The sequence below is a fragment of the Callithrix jacchus genome, chromosome 10 (assembly GCF_049354715.1).
Source record: "Callithrix jacchus isolate 240 chromosome 10, calJac240_pri, whole genome shotgun sequence".
Taxonomy (NCBI): Eukaryota; Metazoa; Chordata; class Mammalia; order Primates; family Cebidae; genus Callithrix; species Callithrix jacchus.
Window position 1 is genome coordinate 46,506,021 of NC_133511.1, and position 20,305 is coordinate 46,526,325.

Genomic DNA, 20,305 nt, shown 5'->3' on the forward strand with positions numbered 1-20,305 from the left:
AGCTAGCAGAAGACAAGAAATAACTAAGATCAGAGCAGAACTGAAGGAGATAGAGACACAAAAAAACATTCAAAAACTCAACAAATCCAGGAGCTGGTTTTTTGAAAAGATCAACAAAATAGACCACTAGCCAGACTAATAAACAAGAAAAGAGAGAAGAATCAAACAGATGCAATAAATAATGATAAAGGGGACATCACCACTGATTCCACAGAAATACAAACTACCATCAGAGATTACTGCAGACAACTCTATGCACATAAACCAGTAAATTTGGAGGAAATGGAAAAATTCCTGGATATTTACACCCTCCCAAGACTAAACCAGGAAGAAGTTGAATCCCTGAATAGATTAACAACAAGGTTGGAAATCAAGTCAGCAATTAATAGCCTACCAACCAAAAAAAGTCCAGGTCCAGACGGGTTCACGCCGAATTCTACCAGAGGTACAAAGAGGAGTTGGTACCATTCCTTCTGAAACTTTCCCAAACAATACAAAAAGAGGGAATCCTCCCTAACTCATTTTATGAGACCAACATCATCCTGATACCAAAACCTGGCAGAGACACAACTAAAAAAGAAAATTTCAGGCCAATATCTATGATGAACATCAATGCAAAAATCTTCAATAAAATACTGGAAAACCGACTGCAACAGCACATCAAAAAGCTTATCCATCATGATCAAGCAGGCTTCATCTTGGGGATGCAAGGCTGGTTCAACATATACAAATCTATAAATGTAATCCCTCACATAAACAAAACCAAAGACAAAAACCACATGATCATCTTCATAGATGCAGAGAAGTTCTTTGACAAAATTCAACAGCCAATTATGCTAAAAACTCTCAACAAACTAGGCATAAATGGAAGATATCTCACAATAATAAAAGCTATTTATGACAAACCCACAGCCAATATCATACTGAATTGGCAAAAGCTGGAAGCATTCCCTTTGAAAACTGGCACTAGACAACAATGCCCTCTCTCACCACTCCTATTCAACCTAGTATTGAAAGTTCTACTCAGAACAATCAGGCAAGAAAAAGAAATAAAGGTATTCAATTAGGAAAAGAGGAAGTCAAATTGTCTGTATTTGCAGACAACATGATTGTATATTTAGAAGACCCCATTGTCTCAGCCCAAAATCTCCTTAAGCTGATAAGCAACTTCAGAAAAGTCTCAGGATACAAAATCAATGTGTGAAAATCACAAGCATTCCTATACACCAATATCAGACTAACAGAGAGCCAAATCATGAGTGAACTCCCATTCACAATTGCTACAAATAGAATAAAATACCTAGGAATACAACTAACAAAGGATATAAAGGACCTCTTCAAGGAGAACTACAAACCACCACTCAAGGAAATAAGATAGGACACAAACAGATGGAGAAACATTCCAAGCTCATGGTTAGGAAGAATCAATATTGTGAAAATGGCCATACTACCCAAAGTAATTTATAGATTCAACGCTATCCCCATCTAACTACCAATGACCTTCTTCACAGAACTAGAAAACAACACCTTAAACTTCATATGGAATCAAAAAAGAGCCCACATAGCCAAGACAATCCTAAGCAAATAGAACAAAGCTGGAGGCATCATGCTACCTGACTTCAAACTATACTACAAGGCTACAGTAATCAAAACAGCATGGTACTGGTACCAAAACAGAAATATAGACCAATGGAACAGAACAGAAGCCTTGTAGGCAATGCCACACTTCTACAACCATCTGATTTTTGACAAACCTCACAAAAACAAGCAATGGGGAAAGGATTCTCTGTTTAATAAATGGTGTTGGGAAAACTGGCTAGCCATATGCAGAAAGCAGAAACTAGCCCCCTTCTTTTCACTTTACACTAAAATTAACTCCAGATGGATTAAAGATTTAAACATAAGATCTAACACCATAAAAACCCTAGAAGAAAACCTAGGCAATACCATTCAGGACATAGGCATGATCAAGGACTTCATGACTAGAACACCAAAAGCATTGGCAACAAAAGCCAAAATAGACAAGTGGGATCTAATTAAACTTAAGAGTTTCTGCACAGCAAAAGAAACAATCATTAGAGTGAACTGGCAACCAACAGAATGAGAATTTTTTGTGATCTATCCATCTGACAAAGGGCTAATAACCAGAATCTACAAAGAATTTAAACCAATTTACAAGAAAGAAACCACCCCATCAAAAAGTGGACACAGGATATGAACAGACAGTTTTCAAAAGAAGACATTTATAAGGCCAACAAACATATGAAAAAATGCTTATTATCACTGGTTATTAGAGATATGCAAATCAAAACCACATTGAGATACCACCTCACACCAGTTAGAATGGTGATCATTAAAAAATCTGGAGACAACAGATTCTGGAGAGGATGTGGAGAAATTGGAACATTTTTGCACTGTTGGTGGGAGTGTAAATTAGTTAAACCTTTCTGAAAGACAGTGTGGCAGTTCCTCAAGGATCTAGAAATAGAATACCATTTGACCCAGGAATCCCATTACTGGATATATACTCAAAGGATTATAAATTGTTCTATTATAAAAACACATGTCTTTGTATGTTCATTGCAGCACTGTTTACAATAGCAAAGACCTGGAACAAACCCAAGTGCACATTAATGATAGACTGGAAAAAGAAAATGTGGCACATATACACCATGGAATACTATGCGGCCATAAAAAACGATAAATTCATGTCCTTTGTAGGGACATGGATTAATCTGGAAAACATCATTCTCAGCAAACTGACAAAAGAACAGAAAACCAAATACCACATGTTCTCACTCACAGGCAGGTGTTGAACAATGAGAACACGTAGGTACAGAGAGGGGAACGTCACACACTGGGATCTGTTGGGGTGGAATAGGGGAGGGACAGTGGGGGGTGGGGAAGTTGGGGAGGGATTACATTGGGAGAACCACCTGATGTAGATGATGGGGGGAAGATGGAGGCAGAAAACCACCATGGCATGTGTGTACCTTTGCAACAATCATGCAAGATCAGCACATATACCCCAGAATTTAAAGAAGAATTAAAAAATAAAGAGAGATATTGAGAACAAAACTGAATATGCAAGCATGTCATGAATAGTCTGTGCAAGTCACAATAAGAGGATTTATTTAACAAGTAAAAACTTTTTATGTGATCAAGTTATATATAATTAGTGGGAAATAATAATGATCTTTCTAGAGATTGAGTTGATGTTAAAAAAAAAAAAGCACTTATATACTGAGGAATTGATTAGAACAATAAAATTTCTTTAAGAAATTGATTTACTCTTGGCCGGGCGTGGTGGCTCATGCCTATAATCCCAGCACTTTGGGAGGCCGAGGCAGGTGGATCACAAGGTCAAGAGATTGAGACCATCCTGGTCAACAAGGTGAAACCCCGTCTCTACTAAAAATACAAAAAATTAGCTGGGCATGGAGGCACACGCCTGTAGTCCCAGCTACTCGGAAGGCTGAGGCAGGAAAATTGCTTGAACCCGGAAGGCGGAGGTTGCGGTGAGCCGAGATCGTGCCATTGCACTCCAGTCTGGGTAACAAGAGCGAAACTCCATCTCAAAAAAAAAAAAAAAAAAAAGAGAGAGATTTTAATTTTTTAACCCAAAGCTCAGCTTTTATTGGATCACTTCATTTTCAGTTTTCTCTCATCTTTGAAAAGGCTCAAAATAATAATGTTCTCCTTCAACTCATTTTCAGCTCACATGAGCTTTTTTCCTGTAGTTCTGTTTGCTGTGGGTTTATTTACTTAAGGATCCAAAGGAAGTGTTTCCTTCTTCCATAATATTCTGTACACTACAGAAGTTCTTTACTTTTGCCCTTCAGTAACTGGCCTAAAAGATTTTATGGCTTTTAAAAATCAGAATAATTCCTATGCCATTATTATTGAGTTTGGTTCGCTTACAAGAAAACTGAGAGTTTAAAAAATTATTTTTAATTAAGGTTATTACATCTGTGTACTTTTCTGTATGTGTTTTTAAGATACTTGTGACATTAAGTTACAGGGCTTTGACTCCTGGGTCTAGAAAGGACACAAATTACCGCTAAATCTTAAACACTAACTGCAATTCAAACCTTATCTTCAGACTCCACAGAAGATGTCAGTAGTGTGTTGGCTCATGCCTGTAATCCCAGCACTTTGGGAAGCTCAGGCAGGTAGATCACCTGAGTTCAGGATTTCAAGAACAGCCTGTCCAACATGGCAAAACCCCATCTCTATTAAAAATACAAAAACTAGCTGGGTATAGTGACAGGCACCTGTAATCTTAGTTACTCAGAAGGCTGAGGCAGGAGAATCACTTGTACCTGGGAGATGGAGGTTACAGTGAGCCAAGATCACATCACTGCACTCCAGCCTGGTTGAAAGAGGAAGACTCCATCTAAAACAAAACAAAAGATGGCAATAAAAATAAATTACATTCCTGAGACACACAGGGACATAAACTAAAGCCATTCAACTCCTCAAAGCCCAGGGACTACTGCAGAAGAGGTGACAGTGTGAAATTATAAAAGCTAAAATAAGTTCAGTTTCTCTATAAATTAACCATTAATGTCAAAGACACACTGATGCAAGACTAGCATATAGGCCCCTGTGCCAGACTAACAAGGTTTTCTTGGAACATTAACCAACTCCTTAATAAAGGTTATAAAGTTATAAAATGCTTATGGAAGTTATATTTTATGATCAAGACTAAAATTTTATAGATTGCTTATAAATTTTTGAAAAACAAATTTAATTGGCTTCATGCTGTTTTCATCAGGGCTTATTGTTTGGAAAATTAAGTCTCATCTCTTATTGAACGAAGGTTTTTGCCTTTTTAAAAAAAAAATCCTCGAGTTATCACTTTGGTTAAATGAATGACTTACTTTACAATGATCTGTAATCTTATTTTGTACCATCAAGTGTTTTAAACCTTTCATATTTGACAAACTTTGCAAAATCAAATTATAAACTATATCTTTTTCTGGCCTAATTAATCCTTTAAGATATTATTAATAGGTCCTCTAAAGTCTAAAACATTACATATTTGGCTTATTTGATATAAAAATTATACAGGAAGTATTGTCAAATTTAAAATGGTGTCTAATTTTCTTTGGGCTGTATTTGTTTAAATATGTTATTGGCATGTGTTCCAAGATTATGGAAAACTCCTATAATTCTGATACAACTTAGTGTACATTATCAGTAATCATTATAATTATGTTATTGTGTGCCACACAGGTAACAAATTTACTTTTCAATTGTGTCTTTGGCTATGGCTGCCCTAAAACTTTTTGTCATCCACAGACAATTGTTGTCTTGTGTTGATGCTCTTTAGAAGGTGGTTTTATATTCTGCTATACAACTCTAACGGGTTATCCTGAATGCAGGTTTCTGGTAACTTTGGAGATTATAACATCAGAATAGAGGAAAACTTTCAGGACTCATGGAGAGCTGAAATGTTCATGAATATCAAGCAGAACAGGAATTAACTAAATGGACTAAACTAATAAAAGTCTAAAGTAATCATTTTAACTTTTTGCTTAAAACACTGCTGATCCTTTGTTTTATTTTTCAGAGTCAAGAAAACTTTTAAGCTATTTACCTCTTTTAACAATTGAGTAAAGTATAGTCCTATGAACAAAATTTGGATTATATTTGTTTTCTCTCTACTTGATTTCTACAGAATTTGGAAATTACTTGTGAGCATTATTAACTCAGGACAATACAGTTATTTGCATAAGTGCAATAATAATCTGTTTTCATTGGTAACAGGACACAATTAGAGAAAGAAGGCTTTGACTAGAATGGTGTGCTTTCCTTTAAGGAATTAAACTTGACTTATGGAGGCAATGAAAGCCCTTGGGAAAACTGGCCTCATACTTGTCTACATAGTACCCCCGGTACAGGGTTTCTGACTTTTGGCAAATAAAGGATGTCACTTTCTGACAGGCCCAGGAGCCCCAAGTTTTATCTCTGAACTTCAAGAGGAGAGGATTTCACCCAATTCACTGGTATTTGATGGTAAAAATATATGGTTGGGCTCAGCTTTGAAAAAGTGTTATCTGAGATTCCTTCTATGGAACAAAGTTCCATCAAAGCCAAATTTAAAGGCCCATGCAAAAAAATCATCATCATAATCATTATTATTATTTTTATAAAGACAGGGTTTCACCATGTTGGTCAGGCTGGTCTTGAATTCCTGACCTCAGGTGATCTGCCCGCCTTGGCCTCCAAAGTGCTTGGATTACAGGCGTGAGCCACCATGCCCAGCCCATAATCATTATTATTATTTTTATAAAGACGGGGTTTTACCATGTTGGTCAGGCTGATCTTGAACTCCCGACCTCAGGTGATCTGCCCACCTTGGCCTCCAAAGTGCTTGGATTACAGGCGTGAGCCACCATGCCCAGCCCATAATCATTATTATTATTGCTCCACTGTATACAAATAATAAGGCCAAGTATAATAAAGCAAAGCAGTCCTACCACAATTTGTCTATGGTAAAAATGAGAAAGTGAAGAGAGAAAAAATATGTTTCAAAAACTGTAGTACACCTGTTGTTAGAGTCTAATCTTGCCTAATGTTTTTCCATTTTTATTATTTTCTACACTTTGGACTGAATTCTAATTTTTCTTGGCTATAAGCCTATAAAATAATATTTTTAATTGTTTTCTTTCCTTTTTTTTTTTTCATTTTTCCTAATTCTGAGTCACTGAAAACTAAGCTGTACTTTCCTAACACCTTGTGAACTGAAGCTAGACAATTTAAACCTCAGAAGAACATAACAGCAACCAATTTACATAAATAAGTCACTTTTCATAGCTGCCTAATGATGTATGGACCTCAGAGTAATGTGGCCTATATCAGTTTTCCAGGATTGTTCATTTGTTTGCTGATTTTTCCCTTCCTGACCCTATCTTCTGTTCACAGGACATGAGACTTCACAACCTGATAATAATGAGCTCTCCTAATAAGTCAGTACCTACCTGTCTAGGAATAAACCATCCAATGCCATGAGAGATCCGATAAAACCTGAGCCCAGAGATTCATTTTCTTGTAAAATGCTTTCTCCAAAAGATGTTTTAAAAGAATAGGGGGTAAATGTGAAGGAAAAGAAATTCTCAGGACTCCCCAAATCACTCAACTAAAGGGAAAAGTCAAACTGGGAACTGCTTGGGGCAAACCTACCTCCCATCCTATTCAAGTCCACCCCTCTGCGCCCTGAGATAAATGCATATCTGATTGCCTCCTTTTGAGAGGCTAACATAAACTCAAAAGAATGCAACCATTTGTCTCTTAGCTTCCTATGACCTGAAAGACCCCTACCCGCATGGAGTCTTCCCACCTTTGCTTCAAGTTGTCCTGCCTTACCTGACAGCACCAATGTTCATCTTATATATGTTGATTGATGTCTCATGTCTACCTAAAATGTTTAAAACCAAACTGCGCCCTGACCACCTTGAACACGTGTGGTCAGCACCTCCTGAGGCTGTGTCACAGGCACACATCCTCAACCCTAGAAAAATAAACTTTCTAAATTGAGACCTGTCTGAGGTTCACAACAGTAAGTAGAACAGCCAATTTCCTCTCAACTTAGCCTCAGCAGGAGGAACCTCTGTGTCTGGAAGCCATTCTCAACTTGAATCATTTTGTCTCCACTAGTTTGAGTATTTGAGACTCATGGGGTCACGAGTTATGGTTCATCTACGGAGCTGCAGTGCCTAGCACATTGCCTGATATGAGGGCAGGTCTGATAAACGTTTGATGGATAAACAAATAAATGCAAGTCATTCCTGAAGCCCTTTGCAGCTAATAAAGAAAACATAAAAATGTCGAGAAGACCACCTGTTTTAGCAGGACGTTCTCAATTTTATATCATAAAACTGCAACTTAAATTTGCTGAGGCAAAAGAGGGCATTTATTTGCTGATAATTGGTAAACCCAACTGCAGAATGCCAGATCTCAATCCATGTGGTTAGGCCTTCATCTCTTTCCTCAGATCCCAGCTTGGTTTGTCTCATCTTGGTTTCATTCTTAATCCAGGGCCTCTCCACATGACAGGCAAGATGGTTCACCAGCACCCTCAGGTTTACATCCCATTTTTAGCATCCCAGCAGTGACCACACATTTCCAAAGAAGACTTTGATGACCCATCCTTGAGCTGAGTAATTTGGTTAGCAGAGAGGATACTTCAAATGGTCAGCATGGTTGATAAGCCCACCCCAAGCCAGTCACTAGGGTACCACTGTTATCAGCCTCACCAGGAACACATGGAATTGGTAAGAAGTCACCTTTAGAAACCAGAAGGAGATGGAAAAGTACAGTGGATTACAACAGTCTTTTATGTCTTCTCTTCTCTTCTCTTTCTTTCTTTCTTTCAAACAGGGTCTCATTCTGTCACCCAGGCTGGAGTACAGTGTCACAATCACAGCTCACTGTAACCTCTGCCTCCCAGGCTCAAGTGATCTTCCTATGTCAGCCCCTGGAGTAGCTAGGACTACAGACATGGGCTAAAACACCAAGGCTAATTTTTGTATTTTTTGTAGAGATGGTGTCTCACTATGTTGTCCAGGCTAGCCTCAAACTCCTGGGGTTATTCAATCCACCTGCCTCGGCCTCCCATAGTGCTGGGATCACAGGTGTGAGCCACCATGCCCGGCCTTTCTAGGTCTTTTTATCTTTCTGCTCCACCATCCTGACTTAGCCAGATGGTTTTTGCATTCATTTACGTAGCTCAATGGATGCAAGATACGTGCCACAGATCTAAACAGAATAAATGTTTTCAAGGCAGAAAGAAAGGGGAGAGGCAGTCCCAGCCTTAGTTGTCTTTTTTTTTTATGAGGAAAGCAAAAACTTTTCCAGAAACACCTCAAAAAGACTTCCCCTTAAATATCACTGGCCAGCACTGGGTCACACTGCTACCCCTTGCAGCAAGTGAGGCTAGGAACTCTAGTTTTGACAAAGTGAAATAGAATTTCATGACTAGTTTGGACCAAAACGGATTGCCCTGCCCCTCCATCAACCTCTCCCAGGGGCTAATCACACTTGCTCTGAGCACCCAGAGCACACTGGGCCTCTCTGATCTTAGCGACATATGCACTGCACAGCGATTGCTCATTTTTTGCAACCCCCACTTCTTGCTAGGATTTCTAAAGAGGTGCCCACATCCTTGTATCCCCAGCACTTAGCACAGCGCCTAGCTTCATTCCATAGGTTTCTTTGAGTGACTGCCATGTGTGAGGCCCTGTGCAAATAAGCAGACGATTGGTGAACACTTCCTGGATGGATGGATGTACAGATGAGTGGATAGATGGATGGGTATCATCACTGTGCAGTGGTTCCCTTCAGGACAGCCTGAGTCTCCCTGCCCCCTCCTCTCATCCCTCTCACTCCAGGCTGTCATTTCACTTTCCTAAAAGCCTTCCCTTTGCCCACGATGCTAATGACTAGACGACCCCTCTCTGTCCTGAAGCAATAGCTAGAACTTTCCCTCCTTCCTGCCACCTAGCATCCAGCTGAACCTTGAATCAATACCAGTAAAATGGGTGTGAACGGAAGGAGGCTGCTGACTATTTGCCATTATTTACTTCTGAGTCTGTGCATTCCCATTCCTTCCCATATTAATTCTCTCCCCGCAATCCCCCCTCCCCTTCTCTGTCCTTGGGAACTGGTTCAACCAGAGTACAGCCAGCTCATCTGCATCTGGCCCTAGAGAAGAACCTGCGGGAGCCAGAGGCGGAGGAAGAGAGAAGGCGGCACCGGAGCTGCAGCGGTGGTGCGGCGAGCGCACACCCCGCGTGGCCCGCACCGCGCAGCCCGAGAGGCCCATGCCCTGCCCGCGCCGCTCCCGGTTCCCCCATGAGGCCTCTGCCGAGCGGGAGGAGGAAGACCCGAGGCATCTCCCTAGGACTCTTCGCCCTCTACCTGGCCGCAGCCCGCTGTCTGCAGAGTAAGCCCCGGGGCACGCCTGGGGTACGGGGGGAGCAGGAGTGGGCACGGGCAGGTCTCAGGGTCTAGCGGCTGCCACACTGGCCCTCGCCCACCTTGTCCGGGCGGAGGGCGCGCAGCGAGCTTGGGCTGGCAGGCACCGCGCCCCTTCTTCGTGGGTATGGGCGCGGCCTGGATCCCCGGCGCCGACCGTGGCGGGAGGGGCAGGGCAAGGCAGAGGCAACCGGCCCGGCGTCCTGGGCCACTTCGGGGGCGCCTGCTCCACCCGGAGAGACCAGCCTGCAGTTATCAGAGCCGGAAGGTGGCCCAGAGATAACCCACTCCCAGCCCAGTGGCCGCCGCCTCTGCAACATTTTCTATTTCTTTTTCCTGGAATAACCAGATTGCAGTCCTACTATGGGGACCCCTCTATGGCCTTCCCGGGTCATCTCCTGGGAGAATGATCAGGCCTCCCAGATCAGTCAGACGAACCCACACAGCAGCCTGCTCGCGTGAGAAAAAACGTTCTGGGGCTTGGGTTAGGCGTTGTGGCCTGAAGTCCCCAGGCTGGAGGTGGCGGTCCTAGCCACCAGGGCACTGAGCAGATCGCTTTGGATGGCCAGGACCCGGAATCCCCAGCCTGGTGAGCCTGGATAGAAAGCATAGCGTCACAGGCTCCCTTGGACACAAACAACAGACCCCAGCGCAGTTTTTTTTTGTTTTGTTTTGTTTTGTTTTTGAGACGGAGTTTCGCTCTTGTTACCCAGGCTGGAGTGCAATGGCGAGATCTAGGCTCACCGCAATCTCCGCCTCCTGGGTTCAGGCAATTCTCCTGCCTCAGCCTCCCGAGCAGCTGGGATTACAGGCACGCACCACCGTGCCCAGCTAATTTTTTGTAATTTTAGTAGAGACGGGGTTTCACCATGTTGACCAAGATGGTCTCGATCTGTTGACCTCGTGATCCACCCGCCTCGGCCCCCCAAAGTGCTGGGATTACAGGCTTGAGCCACCGCGCCCGGCCCCCAGCGCAGTTTTACTTTCTCCTTCATTACCATTGGCACTCCCATCTTACAGATGGGCCAGCTGAGGTTTAGAGAATGACAGAGCAGAGCCGCTGGAGGTGAGAGGCCCTGTAGTTAAAGCCAACATTATTAAGCACTTATGCATTCACCATCCCTCAGACTTTACAAGACCCCTCTCATTTAATCCTTAAGGCAACCCTCATCAACTACTCTTATTCCTGTTTCACAAGTGAGGAAACTGAGGCACAGAAATGGTATGAGCTGAGTGCAGTGGCCCACAGCTGTATTCCCAGCATTTTCAGAGGCCAATGCCTGTGGATCTTTTGAGTCCAGAAGTTCAAGACCAGCCTGGGCCACATGGCAATACCGTCTCTAGTAAAAATATTTAAAAAAATTAGCTGGGTGTGGTGGCCTGTGCCTGTAAGGCCAGCTACCAAGGTGCAGGGCCAGTGGGGTGGGGGTGGGGTGGAAGAGGTGGGGAGCTGAGGTGAGAGGATAGCTTGAGCCCAGGAGGTTGAGGCTTCAGTGAGCCCTGATTATGCCACTGCACTCCAGCCTAGGCAACAGAATGAGACCTTCTCCAAAAAGAGAGAGAAAGAAAGAAATGTTATGTTACTTATACTAGGTGACTGAACAATCCAGCACTTTTGACTTTTAAACCTCTCTGGTTAGAACCCAGCTTTGGAGGTTGCAAATCTCAGAAACCCAGTAAGACTGAGGCATGTTCCTCTGGCGGCTATGGATTAAGAAATAGTTGGCTGTTAGTCTCGAGCAGGCGGGTGGGTATGTTTGCCATTGCAGTTGCTTTTTCTATCGTTTCTCAAACCTTTAGCACTTGTTTCCAATCAGAATATTTACACATCTGCTTAGATACCCCTCATGTTCAAGGACCAGTCATTCGCTACAGTGTATAATTCATTTATTCACTCACTCACTGACTGCACCCTCTCCCCACAGGACGCAGGCCACAGTGGGTACCTAGCATATGGCAGTTCACAGTTTTGTTCTCAGGGAGCTTAGGTATCATGGGGAAGACAGCCAAACAAGAGGGGCAGCCTTGGAATGGCAAGCCTTGAGAGACAAGAGGTGCCATGTTCTGGGAGCCATCCTGTCTCAGAATCCAGACTTGAACAAACTTCCCCAAAATAGCCCCACCTACTCAGACCTGCCAGATGGGCAGGAGCAGTTGGGGGAACAGGACAAAAGGAATGCAGGGTGTCCTAGACAAAACAGCACATGCAAACCTGGAAGTCAGGTAAAAGTTTGCAGCTTTCCATTGAGACCTGCCTCCTGCACAGTAAGCTCCAGGAGGGCAAGCACCATTTCAGCTCTGGGTCCCTAGCACTTGTCCAGTGCTAGCCAGGGCCTACCCCCTTAAAACATGTTAAATGCATGTGTGCCTGCCTGAATGAAGCCTGTGCTTTGGAGCCAGCCATAATGATGTAGAGTAGGCCTCTTCCCTCCTACCAGTTCCCTGCATTCTCTACCTCTTCTGCCTTTGTCAAAAGCTTCATCCAGAACCTCCGATATTCACCATTTACCCTGAAATCTCAATTAAAGCATGCCAAAGACAAACACCCTGCTTTTGAAGCTTTTCTTTTACAAATGGCACTGTTCCTGACTAAATGTGTGGGTCCTCCCCAGATTCATATGTTCAAGCCCTAACATGCAATGTGATGGTATTTGGAGGATGGGATTTAGGGAGGTGATTTGGTTTAGATGAGGTCATGAAGTGGGGCCCCATAATGGAATTAGCATCCTTGTAAGAAGAGGAAGAGAGACCAGAGCTCTCCCTCCCAGCTGTGTGAGAACATAGCAAGAAAATGGAGGTTAGCAAGCCAGAAAGAAGGCCGTCACCACAAACTGGCACCTTGATCTTGAGCTTCCCACCCTCTCCAGAACTGTGAGAAATAACTGTGGTTTAAGCCACATCAGTCCATGATCATCTGTTACAGCAGCCTGAGCTGAAAGGAGAAGGATTTACAGGCTCAGAAAGCTGGCAGGCCTCCCCACCAGGCCAGGCACCTTTCTAGAACATTTGTTCATTTCCTTACCCAGTACATTCGCCATCAGGCTCACAAATTCCCACCCAATACTCCCCCTCATTTGGAAGCATGTGATTCAAGACTACAGTACAATAGTTTAGTTAATGGCCTGGGCCAAAATCGGCTTGCTTTCTTCATTCCAGTCCCAGTTTCTAAGAAGCAGCCAGCTCCCCCAGCACACACACACTGACACACAGTGGGGCCAATCCCCAGGAAAATAGAGGAACAGGGCTAGGGCTGAATCTGAAGCTGAGGAGTGAGTGGACAGACCCGGGGATGCCACAGCCAGAATGAAGCTGTGGGTTCTGGGTTTAGTGGAAGGTGGTGGTAGATGGGATGGGGAGGGAGCCAGTATAGGAGGAATCCCCTCGAGGCCCCTAATAACTCTGGGTCCATCACTCCATAAGTCCTCAGCAGCTTCCCAGTGCTGCCATCCATGTGGCAAACATTTTTGAAGCACCTACTATGCTGCCTTGGGCTCTGCGCTGATCCCTGATCAAACAGAGACAAATGAGGTATGGTCTCACTCTGCACTGTCCTTTCAGATTTATAAAAAATATTTTTGCATACATATAAATGTACCCACTGGGGAAAAAAAAGTGAGGTTTCAATGTACCTTTTAAAAATGCAATCATTCTGTACCAGTTATTCAGCAACTTGGTTTTTACACCAATTTTTTTTAGCTGTATCCACATTGATAAGGAAGTGCATTCCTTTCAACTACTCCATATATGTCATCATATAAATATGCTGCTTTTTACTTAGCCAGGCCCCCTGATGGACAATTAAGCTTTCAACTTTTAGCCCTCACTCAGGGGAAGGAGACTTCTCATATGGAGTGATGTGTGAGTGCTAGTGAGGCACACATCATACGCAAGAGGTGCCAGTTTTCTGGCTGACAAGCACCCCTGCATGCACACCTCCTCCCCATCTCAGAAAATGCCTGAAAGACAAAATTGAAGCTGTTTGGAGTGTGGAGTCAACAGGAAAGTGTTGCAAAAGTCTTACTTCTTGATCTCCAAGGGCATTCCTGAGTATGCTCCCTACTGGTCTGAGAGCAGGGCGAGGGCCAGGAGACTCTACTCTCCGTTATCCCCAGGACCTAAGGACAGCTAGATCCCTTATCTGATGTAAGACTCTTTGAAAAAAAAAAAATTTACTATATCTAAAGTCAGGATTCATGTTATAAATCAATAACTTTGAAGCTGGGCACAGTGGCACACCCCAGCAGTCCCAGCTTTTTGGGAAGCTGAGGTGGGAGGATCGCTTGAGTTCAGGAGTTTGAGACCAGCCCGGGCAACATAGTGAGACCCTGTCTCTAAAATCAACTCACAAAAAAGGCTTTGCTGCAATTTTTGTCAGCCTGGATTGAAGGTGAGTTCTTCCAAAGAGAATGTGTGTTGCTTCTGCGGCAGGCATCCTGCCTGGTGAATCAGAAACGCTTCATGGAGCAGGTGAGGTTGAGTCTTGAAAGATGAGTAAGTGTGTTCAGCAGGACAGGGTGGAGAAGAGAATTGCAGACACACAGCAGGTGCTCAAAAATATAGGTGCACTATACCTCTGGGGGCCTGGCAAGGGAAGAGGGAGTGGAAGTTGCCCTAGCATTCACCCACAGGAACTTAGCCACTGCCCCACTCAGAGACCCCACTGATGCTGGAACCCCATAGCTTATGCACTCAAGATGCTGGCTTCTCTGCGCCTGAATTTTCCCTGGAAAATGGGCTTGGGGTTGGAAAATAATTACTTATCCAGCAGGAATGAGAGTGAGAGGGAGGGAGATTGACAAGTTCAAAGTTGGAAATGACTCGCCGCTCCTGTAACTGGTTTGCTGGGCTAGAAAGGCACCTGTCATCCCTATAGGAAAAGGAAAAATGACACACTGGACAGTAAAAGGAGCACAGTCCATTCTTTGTCCACGTGTCCAGCTGGTCAAGGGAGCATACTAGGCTTTCTCCCTGCTGAGGCACACCCTGGAGGCAGCTCAGGCCCATCCCATGCTGACCCCAGAGGAGTCCTGCCGCAGAGAATCCTCAGCTGACAGCACCCATTCCAATGTCAGTGTGTAAGCCCCGCAGGTGGGGCCACCCTTCTCTGAGTGTACATGGACCTCGTAAGATGCCCACATCCTGCTGTAGACCAATTAGATCAGTATCTCTGAGGGCAGGACCCACTGCTTTGTTTTGCTTTTAAGATCCTCAGTGGTTCCAATGTGTGGCCAGAGAACTACTGCACTAGACTAGGCCATTCCAGGTCCCCCCATTAGCCCCATCCTATGGAAACAACTGTTTCGGCACATCTCCCACCTGCTGTTCTCAGAACACCCATCATTGTGTCGTACAGTCTCACCCGTGTCTTCGTGGTTTTATCTTGACAAACCTGAAAATACTTTCCCACCAGGCTGAGGGCAGGAGACAAGGCTGCTTTGCTGGGAAGTTTGGTTAGGCTCAGTAAATGGTTCCTGAGCACCCACTCTGCCTGGGACAGCATGCCAAGACCTGGAGTAGCAGTGGGGCCTTGCACTGAGGGATTAAAAGCAGCTGATTTGCTGTCAGATGCCCTGGGGGTGCTGAGAAAGGCAGGTAGCTCAGTTTGGAATGGGAGGAGCTTCTTGAAGAAGAGGCCTTGATGGCAAAGTAGGAGGTTGTCAGGTGAGGAGAGAGAGCGAGAAAGTTCTTAGCACTGGTGAATTGCTAAGGACCACTACGGTCTTTTAGTGGGCCAGTAGAAGGGGTGATCATTCTTTCATTTTAATCGCGCTTTTTAACTCGTGTTAATTTCCTTGTATTCAGCCTAACTAGTTTTCTGGCGGTTAAGGGAATGGAGCTTGGAAAGGTCTTGGTACCTGGGAAGGTCTTGCATCTTGGGTGGAAGGTGGAGAAATAATTCCTCCAATAGACCCCTACACTAGTGCCAGAGGAGGCAGATCTGAGTCCCTCGGCATTAGGCACAGGTAAGGGGACCTAACGTCAGGCTCCTCTGACAGTTTGTCCTTCTATACAAATGCAGTATTCCTGCCCCAGGCTCACTCTGGGACTAGATCACATTCTTTTTGGAAGCCAATTCCTCAAAGCAGAACACCAGAACTCCTCTTTCCTCTCCCTCCACCAAGCCTTCCACATACTTCTGGATGGGATTTCAGGGGTTCTTAAACCAGAATTTGCTCCTTTCTATCAGGTCAATTCAGTTCGACAGCCTGTGCTTGAATGAGTCACCCCTCATGTCACATACTGCTGTGTGCTGGTGATTCAGACATAAGCAAAATGTTAAACCTGCCACACCTGCTAAAAGGGGAGATAGGCAGTCAGTCATCTAACATGAGTGGAAGGCTGGTGTGAGCTGTGCTGTGGAGCCTAGTGGGGCCTGGCAGAGGAGATGACATTGAAGATGGGCCTTGAAGAGTAAGCAGGAACCTAAGAATGGGGAAGCGGTAGCTGAGCTAAGATTGAGTGAATAAAGGCCCAGTGGTCCGTAGTTTGATACAACTGGAATTGGGGGTGAGAAGTCATGGGAGATGGAGATGGCAAAGAAAGTTGGGACTAGATTACTGAGGTCTTCCAGAGCCAGGGAAGGCAGCTAGATGTGCAGTTTAGAAAGATCACTGATAATAGCCTCCAGCCAACTGAAAAGAAAAGCCAATACCTCCTCAGTTTTTTATAACTTAATAAATAGCAATTACAAGACAATAATAACTGTGATTGCTACCAAGCACTTCATGTCAGGCACGGTAACAGCTGCTTTTGATTCATCTTCAGAGTTAGCCTGCAAAGAGATGCCATTAATCCTTATTTTATAGGTGCAGAAACTGAGGCTCAGAGAAGTTGAGGGACTTGCCTAAAGACATTCATTCATTCATTCATTCAGGTGCATATAAGAAACCTGCAGTGCCAAGCACTGTGCTAGGCCCTGAGGGTTCAATGGTCACCAAGAGGGACCAAATCATGTGTTCACATAGCTGACAGCTATGTGAGGTAATGATCTTCCCATCCTTGGGGGTATGTAAGCAGAAGCTGGAGTATCAGGGATTATCTTCTGCTTACATACCCCCAAGGATGGGAAGATCATTACCTCCTCGAGGAGGAGGAACCATTCATCAAGAGGAATTAGAAAAGAGGGGGATAACTGTGTTGCTAGCGAGAAACAGGGAACAATGGGAATGCAGAAATGGGACGCTTAGCCTGGTGTTAGGGATTGGGGAAAGGCTTCCTGGAAAAATGATGTTTAAACAGAAACCTAAAGGTTGAAGAGGAATTGGTCTATTAGATTCTCTGGGAGGAGAATTTAACCTGTAGTATCCAGTTATGCATGTGCCTGAATTTCTTTTTTTTTTTTTTTTTTGAGACAGAGTCTCACTCTGTCACCCACACTGGAGTACAATAGTATGATCTTGGCTCACTGCAAACTCCACGTTCCAGGATCAAGTGATTCTCCTGTCTCAGCCTCCTGAGTAGCTGAGAATACAAGTGTGTGCCACCACACCAGGCTAATTTTTGTATTTTTGGTTTTGCCATGTTGGCCAGACTGATCTCAAACTCCTGACCTCAAGTGATCAACCTGCCTCAGCCTCCCAAAGTTCTGGGATTACAGGATTGAGCCACTGCACCTGTCCCTGAATGATTTTTTCATCACTCTATGCCTCCTACAAGTGCCTTCAGGCATCCTGTAAAATTGCCTCAAAAGAATTGCTGGGAGATGACAACACCTCGCTTCTTCCCTTGTCTTCCTAGTCAATGCACATTTAGTCCCCAGGCTGGCCACTGGGAACTAAAGAAGACCAAACCTTCTCGTCACCCAGGCTGGCCACTGGCCTAGGCCTGACTCAGTCTTGCCATCCAGCTTTGCAGAGGGCAGACCCAGCCAGCTCCCCCACCTCTCACACACCGGTACAGGGTGAGGCAGTTGCTGCTGTCATGCCTTGCTCCCTTGACATCTGGTTAGAATCATGGCAGTGTCTTTTATATACCCTATGGCCTTTCAGAAAAACTCCAGCTTTCCAGCAAGGGTGGCTCTTATTGGTGCCTGGAAAAGATGTAGGAGGAAGATTGTAGAAGAAATTCCCCAGGAAGGAATCTCAGGTCACCCAGTCTTGCCACACTTCAAAGAGAATCGTGGGTTTACAGATGCTCATTCCAGTTCTATTGTGTGATATGGAGCAGAAGAATCAGCCTCTTCCTCCAACACTCCCAGTCTCAGATCTTCTGCTTTAATCCCTGATATGACTCCAGCTTCTGCTTACATACCCCCAAGGATGGGAAGATCATTACCTCACTAAGAAAGCCTGTGCATCTTCAAAAAATTCTCATTAATAATAGCTGCTATTTATTGAGCTATCACCAAGTGTTAGAGACTGATAAGCTCTTCACATATCTTTTCTCATTTAAACTTTATTCTGCTCCAGGAGGCGGGCACAGCACTATTATACTATCCTTATTTCCTAGGTACCATAACAGAGGCTGAAAAAAGTCATTTACCACAGTTCACACAGTTGTTATTGACACAGATGAATTTTGAGCACCAGTTAGTCTGACTCTAGAGTCCATGAATGCATCCATTCTACACACGCTGCCTCAGTTCTGTTCACCAGAACCTGCCTCCTTTCACTCTTGATCCATTGACCCCGGCTCAGGTCATCTGAGAGTCCCGTAACTTCCCTTCCCCAAGATCAGACTAGCTCCAGCCTGGCAGGAACAGTGTTAGCAGTACCGGAGAAGGAGAGGAGGGCCTGGCCTGCTGGGACCCTGAGAGCATCCTTGGTGTCCTTTTCACCATAAGGTCTTACAGAATCCTTTCTGTCGAAGTTCTAAAAGTACAGTTCCGGGACCACCAGCAGCATCACCTATATGTGACCTAAAGGAAAGCCTTGAGTGAGTTGTCCAGGTGGCTGGTGTTTTAAACAAAGAATTAAACAAAACACACAAAGTAACAAAGGAATGAAACACCAATGAAGCTGCAAGAGCAGGGATTTGTTACAGCAAGAAAGCACTCTGCAGGGTGGGGGCAGCCTGAGCCAGCGTTTACAATGTTTCTGGGTTTAAGTACTCCTTTGGAGGTCTCTATCGGTTACCCCAATCTGAATAAAGGATTTGGCCTGTGGCTAATTGAAGGCTGAGGTGATAACGACATGCAGATAAAGAGACCCCGTGCTTGGCCCTCAGCCAATCCAAGGCACTCTCCCTTTCCCTCTGAGACCTGAGGGAGGGGAGGGGTGTAGGGAGAGTAGCCTTTGGGCCTGGGAAGACGGGGTTTTTCCTTTTGGTTTAACTTTAAGACGTTTTCGTTAATTGGCCTTAGGTTGCCTGCCCCCAGACCCAGGTATTTTCCCTTTGATTTAACCTTAGGAAATTATCATGAATTGGCTTCAGCTTCCCTGCCCCAAACCTGGTGTTTTCTCTTGATTCAGCTTCAGGAAGTCAGCGCGAACGGGCCCTGAGTTCCCTACCTGCAGACCCTGTTCTTCGGGCTGGCCGCAGAGACGCTTGTTAGAAGTGCACTTTTGGGACTCACCTTACCCTACTGAATGAGAAGCTGGGGACAGGGCCCTGCAATCTGGTTCAGTGATCGCCTCCAGGTGATTCTAAGGGAGCCAAATGCTGAGAACTAACGTGTTACAGTTTTTAAGAGGGTGGAGGGAGCAAATGGAATGACTTACCTGCCTGTTCTTCCTCCTAAGCCCTCAAAGTATCCCTAGAAATAGGACCAGCCAGATACAGTAAAATTTGAATGATGACAGAAATAGTCCACTTCCCCCAACTATCTTCCTGAAAGAGCTGTCAAACATTCCTCTTTCACTAGTTCTTTGGCTTCAGGCTTTGTTAAAGTGCCGGCTGTGAAGGAATTCTAATAAATGGTCTTCAGCTGCTAACACCTCAGTGTGGATTAGCTCAGTGGTTATCAATCTTGATGCATGCTGGAAACACATGGGAGTTTAAAAAAAAAAAATCACAGAGGCCTTGGTCCCACCCTCAGATGCTGAGTTCATTGACACAGGATAGTGTTGTAAAACCTTCCCCAGATGATCTAATGCTCAATCAAGTTTTGAAAACAACAGATTAGCTGATTCAGTCCTTTCCAATCAGAAAACTGAGGACAACTATTTCTAGAAACAAAAGCCACAGAAGGGCATTTGCCAGGGTGCCATAACAAATGACCACAGCTGGGGTGATTTAAACAACAGAAATTCATTGTCTCCAAGTTCAAAAGGCTAGAGGTCTGGGATCAAAGTATCAGCAGGGCTGGTTAGTCCTGAGGCCGGTAAGGGGGACTGTTCCATGCCGCTCCCTAGCTTCGGGTGGTTTGCTGGCAATCTGGCATTCC

At 44.4% G+C, this 20,305-nt stretch overlaps 1 protein-coding gene across 1 annotated transcript in view; it reads left to right on the forward strand.

Moving 5' to 3' along the window:
- Nucleotides 1-9,694: 9,694 nt before the first annotated feature.
- Nucleotides 9,695-20,305, forward strand: part of VSTM5 (V-set and transmembrane domain containing 5) — a 36,659-nt gene continuing 26,048 nt past the window's right edge. The window contains exon 1 of the mRNA XM_002754677.6: nt 9,695-9,949. Coding sequence (XP_002754723.4) covers nt 9,859-9,949 — 91 coding nt within the window. The 5' untranslated portion in view covers nt 9,695-9,858. The remainder of the gene's footprint in view (nt 9,950-20,305) is intronic.